The sequence below is a fragment of the Diaporthe citri genome (genome assembly GCF_014595645.1).
Source record: "Diaporthe citri strain NFHF-8-4 chromosome Unknown scaffold_5, whole genome shotgun sequence".
In the NCBI taxonomy this organism is placed as follows: domain Eukaryota; kingdom Fungi; phylum Ascomycota; class Sordariomycetes; order Diaporthales; family Diaporthaceae; genus Diaporthe; species Diaporthe citri.
In genome coordinates, this window is record NW_025064850.1 from 985,678 (window position 1) to 999,801 (window position 14,124).

Below are 14,124 nucleotides of genomic sequence, written 5' to 3' on the forward strand. Positions count from 1 at the left end.
GTAGGCTGGGTATCTTAGAGCTCACACCCGAGCTCTGACAACCATTGTGTATCTAGATACAATTTGGGAGGAAGCTGTCTCCCAGTCTATTTTGCATTGGCGCTGTAGCCGCCTAGTCTAGCAAAAGTCAATGAAGGCTTCATCTGTGTCATGGAGACAGATCCCACAATTCGAGACTTTCCAGCATGCGAGACTTCTTCGTGGAGGTGTCACCATGGAGCTTAGTGGTCGAAATCATTGCACCACCGTGTTCATAGTATCCTGCCCAGGGGACCAAGGCATCGAGGAGCCACCGCGGTCTCTTGAAGACCTGGTGCGTCAAGAAGACATCACGCTTGCGGATCCCTGACGATTGAAGTTGAAACTGCTGACATAGGTCATAAACTCGCCTGTCATCTTATCCTTCGCCGTCGAGAGCGCTGTGTGAGGACCTGCCCCTCTGAGAACAAGTCAGAGTCTCGTCCTCAATAGATTGTTCGGAGGAGGGGAGAGTGTAGACATTCTAGGGCCACGGGAAGAGGGCCAAAATGTTGGAGCGCGCAGGTCAGACTCAGCATCTTATCAATGAGCACGAATCACCCGTCACACCCTCTGACTTATGATTGAAGATTTTCTAGAGTATCGTCGCAAGGATTTTCAGTTGTTTTCGCCAGATCCCGAAACTGTGAGTAAGCTTCGTTCATTCCCCTCAAGTGCTGAAGAGCAACCGTGATGCTCAAGCCTGTCCGAAGAGGTGTTGCCGTCCTGGGCGGCACTATCACTTGAGCCTCCTCCACACGCGAACAAATCCCGAACAAGACACCGCTTCGTGCATCGCAGAGTTCTCAAAAGGCATTTTCTACGGTTATAGTGAAGCTGCTACAGGCGCCGTCTTACATCTCACAGTGTCTTGCGAGGGTCTTTTATAATATTGTCTTAATCCTGGTCGTTGTGCCTTTATGTGCTCGAAGATACGGTCAAATGGCGGGGATGCGTATTCTGAAAGACTTGAGAGCCCATGCTTTGAGAAGACGTCTTGTGTAACAGGTCGAATGAAGTAAAGTATGTAAGTCACTTCCTTGCTCCAGTAGATACTTTACAATTACTAGTGAAGGTCCACAGGCAACTTAGGGCTATGTAACTAGGAATTTAATGGTACAGAGCACCATCATGCAAGAATAATTACAATTGCGCAAGTAAAAATTCAAAAAGGAAAACCGCCACTATTTAACTATTTAGGCAGGAACAGGACATTGTGTCTTGTATTTGTTTTATAACACTGGTGACTTAAAACTTTTTGTGGGCAGTTATAGCTATCCCACTTTAAAAAAACTAGGGGTGGGATATTGTTATTTACGCCACAGCTGCTCCTGCTCCTTCCCAACGCTCCAAGTAAATAACTAGAAATTGAATCACCTGAGCTATTTGTACAGCATTAGCTTATGTCAAAATGCTAAAAGAGAACAGAGTGGACGATGCCGGAATCGAACCGGCGACCTTTCGCATGCGTATGGGAAACTGCGAAGCGAACATTATACCACTAAACCAAACGCCCGTGCTGGAATATCCGTGAAATTTAGGTAATGGTGATTTTTGACAAATGTCTGACTCCTTTCTTTAAGAATAAGGGAAGACTTTTTTTCTATTAATATTATCATAAATCTTACAATTAATTTCAAGAGCAAATTTTTTTTTTGTTTCCAGGTGAGTTTATATTTCTCTTTTAAAGGTTATTTAAAAATAAAGACTTATAACTTATAGGTATTCTGCTCTGCAAGCCCTTCGTTGAAAGAGAAGCACGTCGGCCCAAGGGACAAAAGTCTAGGGCAAGAGAGCTAATGGCTCTGATCGGAGTTGAATGGTAAGGGGTCCTTCCATCTCCAGGTGTGTAGACTGCTGAGGAAAGAGCTTTGGAAGCAACGGGCTGGCAGGAAATCGTCATGATTACCCAGCCCAAGTTGAACCTCTTACTCAAGTCAAAGCATGAAAGTCACGACGCCCGGCAACAATATGCCAAGTATTTGCAAGCCAGAATATTACAATGCCACTAATATAGAAGCTTCCCGCATGTCTGTCAACACCATGGCTGCCCTTGAAGTACCACGGCATACCATAGAACCCAGTTGAGATATTTGGACACATGGCAAACGAACATGTAATTACTCACGAAATCGTCGACAATTACATGGCTATCATTAAACAATAAAGCACCGACAGCATGTGCCGTGCGCCAGTTCCGCCCCAACGCCAGCACTCCGCGCCGTGGGGGAGAAGCCTTTAAAAATAATGGGTATCCTGCTGCAAAGACTTTTCTCGACCGATACCCATGCCCTCCCGGATGTCATAAACCCCAACGCCGCCGTCAATGTCACCAACGAACAGCCTGCCGCCGTCGCCCGAGAACGCAAGCTCCGTCACCCTGCCCAGGTCCCCGCCGAGCTGCTCCAGCCCGGCCGCCTGCTGCTGCTGGGGCTCGCCGCTCATCTCGGACGAGCGCCCGCTCCTCTGCGAGCTGCGCCCGCTCCGCCTGCTCGACACGGACCGCCCGTCCCACGCGGTGCCGCTCCCGACCCTTCCGCTGCTCCCGCTGGAACCGCTACCGCCCATCCGCCACAGCTCGCGCCCGCTCATGGCGTCCAGGACCACGAGCGCGCCCTGCCTCTGCGCCGACCCGGGGTCGCAGTACGCCACGAAGCGGCAGTCCGGGCTGACGCAGTTGAGCGCGTCGGGGATCCTGTACGTGGTCGTCCTGTCGGTCGAGAAGTCCCACACGAGCACGACCCTCTCCGTCACCACCGCGGGCTCCACCTGCCACATGCCCGGCCGCCCGATGGTCTTGAACTTGGACTGGATCCACACCGACACCGCCACGCTGCCGTACGTCACCAGGCTCAGCGCCAGCGAGTTCTCCAGCTCCGGGTGCTTCCTGCGGTCCGGCATGAGGAACTTGTACGGCCTGTGCGCGGGGCCCGCGCCGCCGTCGGTGCCGCCGTCGTCGAGCCGCCACGCCATCAGGAGGGCCGCGTGCTCGGGCGGCGGGCAGTTTGGCCTGGGCGGGCGGGGGCCCGCCGCCGCGACGAGGAGGGGCCCCGTCGCCGAGTAGGCCAGCTCGGGGAGCTGGGGCAGGAAGGGCAGCCCGGCCTTGCGGAGCTCGATGGACCGGGGCTTGCCGAACGGCTTCTTGGACGACGGCGGCGACGACGGGAACAGGTCGATCGTGTCCTTCTCCTCCCTGTACGCGGCGAGCGGGTAGCACTCGGACTGCGCCTGCCGCGCGTACGCCCACCGGTACGCGTCGCTGATGCTCTGCACCTTCTTGCGCCTGGCCCAGTTGTGGATCTCGAGCGTGTGCCCGAAGCCCGAGGTGATGACGACCAGGTTGAGCGTCTCGGAGAGGATGGCGTGCGACCGGATGAAGTTCTCGCGGGACCGCGGCTGCGCCTGCACGTTGGAGGAGACCTTGATGGTGGTGATCAGCTCGCAGCCCGAGGTGAGGTCCCACAGGTTGACGTGGGTCTTGCCGTGGCGGCTGGCCAGCACGGTGGATGTGGGTGAGGTGTCGATGGAGTATACTCCATGGGCGCTTTCCTTGTCACTGGGCTCTAAACGCCTTACTGGGATGATCTCAAGTCCTGGAGAGTCTTCAGAAACGGTGGAAACTGTGGGCTTCGGACTGGCCAGTGGCGGCTCGTACGCATGGGAGCTCGTCCTGACGGGTGGCTTGGCGAGTGAAGAGGCTGTCGAGTACCGGTTCGAAGCTGCTTCGCTCAGCGACGAGAATTTCGAGTCGCGGTTCAAGTCGTAAGTTGTCTCGGACGCAGCCCTCGACCTTGACTTGGCGGGGATACTGGGCACTTGATTTGTTGACGCCGACGGGCCTTTGCGTCTATACGGTGATTTGGGTGGTGGAATAGGTGGCAGGCTCTTGGTCGGGGGAGGAGACGGAAAGAGGCTATAGCCTTGCGAAGGACGGACGTCGGTAACTGACATGCTCTTCACAGTGAGTTGCAGAGGGGACGGCTTCAATCTTCGGGGCCCCTGGCCCGGTCCGTCTGATAGGCTTTCGTCCGGAACGGCGCCGGGCTGCGAGTGGGCCGAAGTCTCGGAGATCGACTGAAGCTCGGAGCTTGTTGCTGAATAAGGTCTCGTCTCTGCCCGGTCGATCGAGTCCGACGACCTCCTCCTGAAGGAGGTCATCATGGTGTGGACGGATGGCGTCGGTGGCAGGGGCTGGTCCACTGCACCAGGCGTGTCGGGCGTGGCAGCCGGCAAGCTTTCGACTGCTGCGACATAATTCTCAACCTCATCAAGGCAGTGGGCAAGCACTGCATCCAAACGAGCAACTCGCAGGCCACTTGGGGTCAGGTGCTTCCGCACATATTCGACATCGGCCATCGTTTGTTGGCTCACGTTCCTTTCTTGGGGGTCAGCAAACGGCAACTGACACGACCGAACGGGCACTCGCTCAAACACGCAGAGTGACGTTTGTAGTGAGGAACGAGGGAAACCTACCGGGCATTGGCTTCAAATGCGAACTGCACGGTCTGGCGGCAAAAACCCAGCGCCCTGGCCAGTCTCCGGATGTCAACCGAGGCATCGGTGAGGGCCCAGCGACCGCTCCGGAGTGGGCCATCCCCACACCCGGCGAGGCAAGAGTCGATCCGGGCGCAGACATCGGTGCAGCCCCGCGTGACCCCAATCAGGGGGTTACACAAGACGTCAGGCGGTGCAATGTGCTGGAGACGCTCGAAGAAGCCGCGCAGGTCAAACAGCTCGATGAGGACGGACTCGAGCTCGCTGTGGGCCGGCGGCACGTCCCTCAGGAAGTCGGTGACGATGTAGGCGGTCTGAGTGGCGGCAGCGAGGGCAGCGGTGGTCGCTGCGATAATGGGGCCATCCATCCGGTACCTGGCTTGCACGGTATCGACATGCATTTAATTGGTAATTGGTATAGTAGTTATTTGTCCCCTTGGACGGGGGCAGTCTGCTGGAGAAGAGACGGATGGAACAGTAGTCTCAGTTCGGGTGGGTAGGCGGGTGGGTTGCAAGTCAGCTCGGGTCAGATCAGTTGAGAGCAGTCCAGTCCAGTCCGGCCCAGTTCGGATCGGATTAAGGAACGGAGAAAGGCTGTTTGTGGATGTGAATATCCGACAGGTGAATGGACGGCGTTCAGGTGGTGGCATCAGATCGGGGAGTGCCGGTGGTGAGACAGCATCAGTCTCGAGCGCGAGGGAGGAGAAGGGACGAAGGATTCGTGCCGTGTGTTTCGGCGGTCGCACACGGCGAAAGACTCGATATTTGGATCGCCGCGGCTCATCTCACGGCTTGCGCAGGTAGCTGACTGGTGTGAGAGTCTGCTCATTCAGCCTCGAGAAAAGGAACCGCGGAACACAAAAGGTGCTTTTGTCACAGCCGCTCCCGCAGCAGAGTGAGACATTTGATGGGCGGGACGGGCAGGGCAGCCTATGGGGATGCATGATGGTCAGGTAGTGCATGGCACGCGCAGCTAACAAGGCTCTTTTTTTTTTTTCCTTCGCCTCTTTCTGCTGGCCACGACCCGTGTCCTTGATCCGGGCGGTCCTTCTGAGGCAGGATCCCCCCTGCATCAGCATCGAGTGTCTTGGGGGGACATGGGTTTATTCCCAAAAGAGAGCACGCATTAGCGCTGTCTGGGGAAATTTGGGGTCCTGTTGGGCTCGGATGGGGCCTCGACTGGCCTCGACTGAGTGTTTTTCCCTCGTGCTGGGTGTCTTGGTGTGTCAAGGTTTCCCGGGGTAAAATGATAGAGTGATAACATGAGAGTGCCGCCAACCCACAATGACCTATCGTCATCAAATATCCCGATGATCCCGAGCGTCTGGATCCATGCATTGGTCGGCTGGTCGGTTGATCCCACATGCCACCGCCTCCTCTTTTGCTCTTTTGTGGGGACGGGACCCTGGAGCTTCTCTCTGCCCGCCACCGCCGTCTTCTGGCTGCCCGTGCATGATGCTTCGAATTCCGGGGCCAAGCGTCATGCCCGGCATGACCCGTCTTCGGCCACTGTCAGTCATCACTCAGGCCTTGTCAGACGGTTGCACGGTGTCACCGCGCTGTCCGACTCCCGCCCGGGCCGCAGCAGTCGGTCATTTGCAAACACGAACAAGAAATAATGAGCTGGGGAGAAGCAGCATCCTTGGCTTCGAGGACCAACAACAAGCAATTCCCTCCTTAGCGGGCTTGGGACCCTGCCCGCGCCGGTCAGCAAACCTGCCCTGCTCACCTGCTCATCAGACTACCGTGGGTTATGCGACCAGTCGGCTGGCTGTGAGAGCAGGCTGGGCCGGGCTGGGTGGCGTCAAGAGGTGACGGACACTCGCCAACCGCAGGATCAATCGATCGATGCATTGGACTAGGCCAGCCGACGCGGCTCGACGAATAGCATCAGCCACCGGCCCATCGGCCCATCACAGGGGAACCCCATCATCCTTCCATCACTTGCCCACGCGGCGCGGTCGGGCCTGTCCCGACCAGTCAGCCAGTTCCCGGAGAAATCTTGGGGTGACTGGGAATTATCCGGCCGCCCTGCCACGCCCTACCACGCCCTCACCACGCCCTCACCACGCTGTGTTTTAGCCGCCCAGGCTCCCGCCCGTCTTCCTTTGTTGTCTCGACCCTGCTCTTGCCATGCTGGCTGGTCCAGAGCCAGAGACAGAGGTTAAATTAGGCCAGCCGCATTGTTCCGCTTCTGGAAAACTGGCACATGCTCGACCCGGGCTGCCGGTAAACCATCGTTGAGTAGTCCTAGCCGGGGCTTGCTAAATTCGCCCGGTCCCTTGTTATCATTCTCGGGACAATCGCTGTCAAAAATGCCACCGTTGCTGCCGCTGCCACTCAGCACAGACTGGCGATCGAAGGCGCGTAGATCCGCACCCACCAAAAGCCCTTCCACGGCTGCATCGGTGCTACTCTCGTGGTCTCGCTGCAAGTCTGGCGTAAGCAGGGCCCGGCATTGAGCACCCCGCGCCGGCGTCACTCACCACGGTGTAGACTTCCGCAAGCAGCAGGTGACTGGCCGGCCCTGCAGTCCCCCATTCCATCGCCCAATTGACATGTCGCATCCGCCTGCCCACTGGCTTGGGCTGTCACATGCCGATCACGTCCGACGATTCCCCCCCCCCCCCAATTATTAGACTCATTATCAAATAGCTGACACATACACTACTTGCCGAACGAGACCCATCCTCTCAAGCTTTTCTGGAACCAAGTGCTTACTCACCCGTGAGCCGTCTCACCACACGGCGGAACGGATCGAGCAGATCTGTTCCTGATTGAAGAGCACTACAACGGAAATACTATATTGCACAAGTACAGTGTCCTGGCGAGTGCCTGAGCATTGAAGGAACGCCGGCAAGTCTTGGTCAATCGCGCATCCATGAACATGATGCGCTCCAACCAGCTCTCTAGTGCTGCAATCTAGATGCGACTACGTGGGTCTTGCAAACGGAAAGACTAAACCGACAGCAACGAGATCGACCTTGATCGCCGCAACCCAACCCCTTAGATGATAATAGCCGGACTCTTCTCATCGTATACGTCAAACCCATCGCTGTCGCACCTGCTACCAGGCCGAATCTCAGGCGAGTTGTCCGCAGAGGCGACCTCTTGCATGTCGACATCATCATCCAACGCCTCGTCGTGCAGCATCTTAGGGTTGAACGCCACCGCCCCCTTGGGCACGAACGTGCTCGCGAACACCACCACGCAGATGATGGTGAACTGCGCGCCGGCCGTGTACACGAGCCCGCTCGAGATGGAACCCCCGTCAGAGCCGCCCGTCGCGTTGTACACGCCGTCCAGGTACCTCCCGAGGAACGTGCCGAGGACGGCATAAGTGACGATGTAGAAGGAATAGAGGAATGCCATGACCGCCCCCAGAGCAGACACGTTCTTGTTCTTGGACTCCAGCCTAGCCAGGCACGCCTGTATGTACGCGGCCAGGGAGACATCACCGGCCGCCCAGCCGAAGGAGATGGGCAGGAACGTTGCGGCCACGAGCCAAGCCTGACCGACCTGGTTACGGGGCGGGCGCCAGAAGGGCATGTACCACACGATCAGCAGGAAGAGGGAGTCCAGGCGCAACCACGGCATGGGCGTCTGCACGTAGTTGTTGGACAGGAACACGACCAGCGCCCCGAGCAGCTCGCCCATGTTCGACCCGCCGACCATCAGCTGGCCCCACCCGGACTGGCCCAGGTAGCGCCTGGCCACCTGGGGCGCGATGCCGTTCTCGAGGTACCTGTGGCCGTACAGCGCGATGGCGTAACCCGGGACGAGCCAGACGAACTTGCGCGACGTGAAGAGGATCTTGGCGCCGGCGCCGATGGACTCGAAGAAGAGCCAGAAGCCGCCCAGGGTCGCCTTGACGTAGCCCGGCTGGTTGGCGAGGACCTGGCCCTTCCTCTTCTCGTGGCCGAGGTCCGAGATGAAGAACCACGAGGTGGCGCAGAAGAAGAAGGCGACGGGCGTGATGATGAAGGCGCGGTTGTTGCCCAGCTGGGGGATCAGCACCAGGGCCGTGACGAAGGCGCCTGTCGTGCCCGTAATCTCGTAGAAGATGTGAACCTGCGGATGTGAGCTAATTGCTGCCAACGTTATTATGGAGTGCATACAAGGGACGTACAACTGAGTCCATCCTCCTCAGCTTCTGGACAGTACCCGCAATGAGGACGACAAGTGCATAATGGCAGGACAGAATCAGGCGGCCGTAAAGCAAAGACATCTGTCCAAACATGCCCTTGCAATCCATTTGCCACATCTGATGTAGGGTCAGCAGTTGAAGTATCGACGAAATCGCTGGACCCGTAAATACCCGCGTTGCAAACAAGGCCGTTGAGCTTGTCACTCATGCCCTTGAATTTAGATGCCGCCTCTTGTACACTAGCAAGTGAGGTCATGTCTAACTTGATGAAGACCACCTTCCCAGGCTTGCCGTCCTTAGCAACACCGTTCAACAAGATTGTGACCCGCTTTCTCGTCTCGGCCGGTGAAGTAAACGTCGGCTCCCGTGACGTGGGGGGCGCTAGCCGTCTCAGTACCGATCCCAGATGTACATCCGGTCACAAAGAAGACCTTGCCCAACAGCTCGCCGTCTAAGCCTTGATCTCGGACGATCTTGAGCGCCGTCGGCCTGGCATCCCCAGGGCCGTTCGGGTTTCTGTGGTCATTGGCGTGGTGGGCGTTGAGAACCATGTTGACTTGTGAGAGTCTAAGCATAGAAACACCAACTAAAGTCAATGTTAGGAAAAGCATACTATCGAAATAAATAATGTACGAGTATGAATCCCGGCTCGGACACATTTGTCAGCATCTGGCCGGGGTCTGAAGCGGATGCAAATATGTGAGCGAGATCCGTTGTAGAGTGTGCAGAGTCTGGGACTCTGGGGACTCTGCGGTCAATACAGGCATAGGGTTGCGCTTTTGGCGGGAGACGGTAAACTTTGAACGTTGCAGACCTCCTGATTATCCAACTTTACATGAGGGGAATTGACCACTCACAGTCCTTGCCTAGAATTTCTCACCAAATCAAATTGAAGTGTTAAGCAGTATAAATGCATGGTGTTGCGCGCACTTGGCTGTTCCAGAGGCACAGCCTGAGGTGTTCCGCCGGGTGGGGTCACATGGTAGGTACTACTCTTATATGCAATTAATCGTATCAAAATGGCGCTAGTGGCTTGCATATAATACACCATATTAAAAATTATATGCATTTATTATACCATGCCCTTTTTAACTATTAACTATAATTACTTATCCTATAACCCTTATAATGCTATGCCTTTTGCTATAATATATATGTGAGTACATGTATGGGTGAAGGCCCCATTGACTGCAGGCATTTACTGAGGCTCTGGGCCCCATACCCCTCAGGCATAAAACCCCTTGCCTGCGATTTGCTTAAGACCTCTTCCTTACATAGAAGGTAGCGCCGTCTTAATTTAAATTAACGTATTAAGGATAGTTGCCTTGTCTCTATATCCCCTCTCATGACAATATATTTTAATTCTTATAAATTAATTTATAGTAGTTTTATAATTATATCTTACTACTTAATCCCCTTAAAGCTTTGTATAATTTAAGAGTTGTTAAATATTAATTAAGAAAATAATGCTATTATTATAAGGATTATAAAGTGCTTTAAGGTATGGATTTATAAGCTAAAAAAAGAAATTTAATAATTAACATAATTATTAAGCTAAGCAACTTATATAAGGCTGTTTAATTAATTAACTTTCATTATAATATATATAATTTAAGTTTTAAATATTTACTTTTTTTAATATATATTTTTATTACTTAAGCCTTTTTTAATTATCTTACTTTAAAAAACGATTTATATTAAAATAAAATATAATAATAATTATTAAATAACTTTAATTTATTTATTTCTTAAAGTATTATTAATTAAGTATTTAAAGAAATTAATTAAAATAAAAAGATTATAAGTATAATTATTACTTAATAAAATTACCTTATTTAAGTTAATTAAATTATTAAGACTTAAAAACTTTATATAAATTAATTTATCTTTATTAATAAGTTTAATATAAATAAAAGAAATGGGTTATAATATATAAGATAATTATTAAAAGGTATTAAGTTAAAGAAACTTATATTTAATAATAATAAAAATTATAATATATAATATTAAGTGCTTTTAATATTTATAATTATAAATATACTTAGTTTATTTATATATAAGGGTAATATAAATAGTTAAAGCTTTATTAACTTTATTAAAAATAAAGTTTTACTTAAGATATTATTATTTTTAAGGCTTAACTTAATGTTAATAATAAATAATGCTAGTTTTTACTTTTATAATAACCTTTAATAAATATATAATTAAGTTAATATTTAACTTAAATATTTACTTTTATATTTACTTAATTTTAACTTAATTAAGGCATTTTTTAATAATTTAAAGAAGTATATTTATTATTATTTTTAATATTATAAAAATTAATAATATATATAAAAAAATTAATAATAATTTCTTATTAACTTAATATATAAGGTTGCTTTAAATATAAAAGTAATTTAAGGTTACTTTTAAAAAGCTATAATTCTTAAATTAAAGCAAGCTTAAGTTAATTAAATAATTAATTAATTATATAATTTAATGCATATATTAATAGCATATATATTTTTTAATCTTTAATTATTATTATAAAGGTTATAATATATAAATAATTTAAGGGTTTTTAATAATATATATTATTATATATATTAATTAATTATATTATAACGCCTTAATTATAAATTATTATATATTAAAAATTATATAGCTTTTATAAATAAAAAGTATATTATAAAAGAAAGCTTATTTAAATAAGTAAAATAATATATTATTTAAGTTTAAATATTTATTTAAAGGTAATTACCTTAAAAGCAATTAATTATATTTAATATGCAAGATAATATTTTATTATAATTATATTTATTTATTATTTTAAATATATAAATTACTTAAATATTAAAAACAAGCTATTTAAATAATGGGGGATAGGTTTTGCTAAACTTTCTTAAGGATAACTTAAGAAGGAGCTTTAATATAATAAAGAGGGAAGATAAGAATAAAAGGGAATTAAAAAAAGGAAAAGATAAATATTTTAAAAATTCTTAAAAATAAGAAAAGCTTAATTAAAGCATTAAATATATAAAAAAAGAAAAGAATTAATTTTTTAAAAAAATATTTAAAATAAATATAAAAATTAGCTTTTTATAGCTAGCTAAAATTTAATATAATATTATTTCTTATATAATTCTTTATATTTATTAATATATTCCTTTTTAAGTTTTTTATAATAAATATTATAAAGATTATTAAAATAAAATTTTATTATTTTTAATTAAGCCTTTAAGTTTTAAAATTTATTTTATTATAATTTTAATTATTATTATTATTTTTAATTCCTTGCTTATTTATTTTATTATAGCTTTTGCTTTTTTATAGAAATTTTAAATATTCTTAAGACTTACTTAATAATATATTTATTAATTATATTTTTTTAATTATTAAAGTTTACTTTAATAATTAATATTAATATAGCTATTAAAGATTTAAATATTTTTATAAAATAAAAAATAAATTTATTTTTTCTTTTAATTATTATATTAAATATAATATATTAGCTTTATTAATTTTTACTTTTACTTTTTATAAAGCTTTTACTTTTATTTTTATTTTTTATAATATTTTTACTTTTAATATTTATGCCTTATATTTAATTATTTAATTAATTTATTTATAAGCCTTTTAAATTATTTTTAAATAAACTTTATTATTATTTTAATTATTTTAAATTAATTAATATACTTTAAGTTTTATTTATATTTATTATTAAGATAAGTAAATAAAAAAGATTTTTATATATATTAAGATAAGCATTCTTTATTAATTTTAAAATATTTTATAATATAATGCTTAAATTAAAGGCTTATTTAATTAAAGTTATATTTAATTAATTTTAAATTATTTAAAAATTTATATTTTATTATATATTAAATATTTAAAATTAAGTTATTAAATTAATTTATATTAAAGGTATTATTTTTTTTATATTCTTTTTATAATTAATAATAATCTTAATATATTATAATTTAAATAATTATTATTAAATAATATTCCTTTATAATAAAAGCTTATTTCTTATTTTAATTATTTTTATGCTATTAATTTTAATAAAGGGAATTAATATAAATATTTAAATAACTTTATTAATTTTATTAAGCTTTAATTAAATAATAAATATTTAAGTAATAATATTAATAATAGCTTTAAATATTTTATAATATATAATTTTAATTAAAAAAGCCTTAGCTTAGTTTTATATTTTTTAATTATTCTTTCCTTAATTCTCTTTAAAGTAGTTTTTAATAAACTTAATAATATATTATTTATAAAATACTTTATTAATTTATTTTAATCTTAATATAAACTTTTTATTAAAATCTTATATTTTATTTTTTAAAATAGTTATTAAATATTTATAAATAAGCATTTTAATATCCTTATTTATTTTATTCTTCTTATTTTTTAATATAAAATTATTTTATAATAAGTAATAATTCTTTATTTTATTAAAAATTATTATTATTTAATAATTAAATATATAAATAAGTATAATAATAAATTTATAATTCTTTATTAATTTATATTATTAATATTTTTTAAATAAAGTATAATTATAATATAAAGATTTTTTAAGTAAAAATATAATATTTTAAAAGTTAAAAAGCTATTAAGTTATAAGGATTATAATATACTAAGTTTTTAATTCTTTATATTTATAAAGCATTCCTTTTATATTAAAGAAATTAAAAATAAGGAAAGCTTAATATTATTTTATTAAATTTATTAATTTAATTAATTTTCTTAATTTAAAATAAAAATTAATACTTAAAAAATATTTTTATATTATTTTTATAAGTTTATTATTAAATGCTATTTATTTTATATTAAAGAATAATAATTAATTAAGGGTTTAAAATTATTAAATATTATTTAAGTAAACCTTATTTATAATAATTCTTATTTTAAAGGAATCTTTAAAAAAGTTAATATTTATTTCTTAAATAAAGTTTTATTAATTTTAAATATTTATAATATTTAAAAATTATAATACTTTGCTAAATAAGTTTTTAAAATTATTAAAGTAAGAAAGTTTTATAATTATTAGCATTAAATTATTCTTTTTTAAATTAATAAGCTTAATTATTAAAATTAAGGCATTAAGGTTTTAAGGTATTTTATAATATAAAGGTAATTAAGATTACTTTTTTACCTTATCTTTTTAATTAAAAAATATCTTAGCTTTTAATTATAAAGAAAAAAGGTAAAGAAAATAAATAATAAAGTAAAGAATAAGTAATAAAAGTTAAATAATAAAAAGAAAAGGTATAGTAATGAAAAGAACCTTATATTTTTAAGGATTATTATATAGGTAATTAAAATAAAGAGGATTAAAAATAAAAAAGAAATATAATTAATATTTAATTATAGCTTAAATTAGCTTTTATAAATAATTATTACCTATTCTTAAATAAGAATTAAGTAAGGGAAAAGATTAATATATTAAAAGTATATTATTATTAAAATAGCTA

At 42.8% G+C, this 14,124-nt stretch overlaps 2 protein-coding genes and 1 non-coding gene across 3 annotated transcripts; all 3 read right to left on the reverse strand.

Annotated features, from left to right (window-relative positions):
- Positions 1 to 1,448: 1,448 nt before the first annotated feature.
- Positions 1,449 to 1,534, reverse strand: INS49_010981. Its single transcript has one exon. It is a non-coding gene; the product is annotated as a tRNA-Ala (tRNA).
- Positions 1,535 to 2,256: 722 nt separating this feature from the next.
- INS49_010982 (uncharacterized protein) lies at positions 2,257 to 4,913 on the reverse strand (the record flags this gene model as incomplete). The annotated part of the gene is made up of 3 exons (XM_043171703.1): positions 2,257 to 4,304; positions 4,390 to 4,397; positions 4,621 to 4,913. 3 exons carry the CDS (start codon positions 4,911 to 4,913, stop codon positions 2,257 to 2,259), a joined length of 2,349 nt encoding a protein of 782 aa, XP_043023448.1.
- Positions 4,914 to 7,518: 2,605 nt separating this feature from the next.
- Positions 7,519 to 9,210, reverse strand: INS49_010983 (uncharacterized protein; the record flags this gene model as incomplete). Its single annotated transcript, XM_043171704.1, has 3 exons — positions 7,519 to 8,583; positions 8,642 to 8,776; positions 9,016 to 9,210. 3 exons carry the CDS (start codon positions 9,208 to 9,210, stop codon positions 7,519 to 7,521), a joined length of 1,395 nt encoding a protein of 464 aa, XP_043023449.1.
- Between the last annotated feature and the right edge of the window lie 4,914 nt (positions 9,211 to 14,124).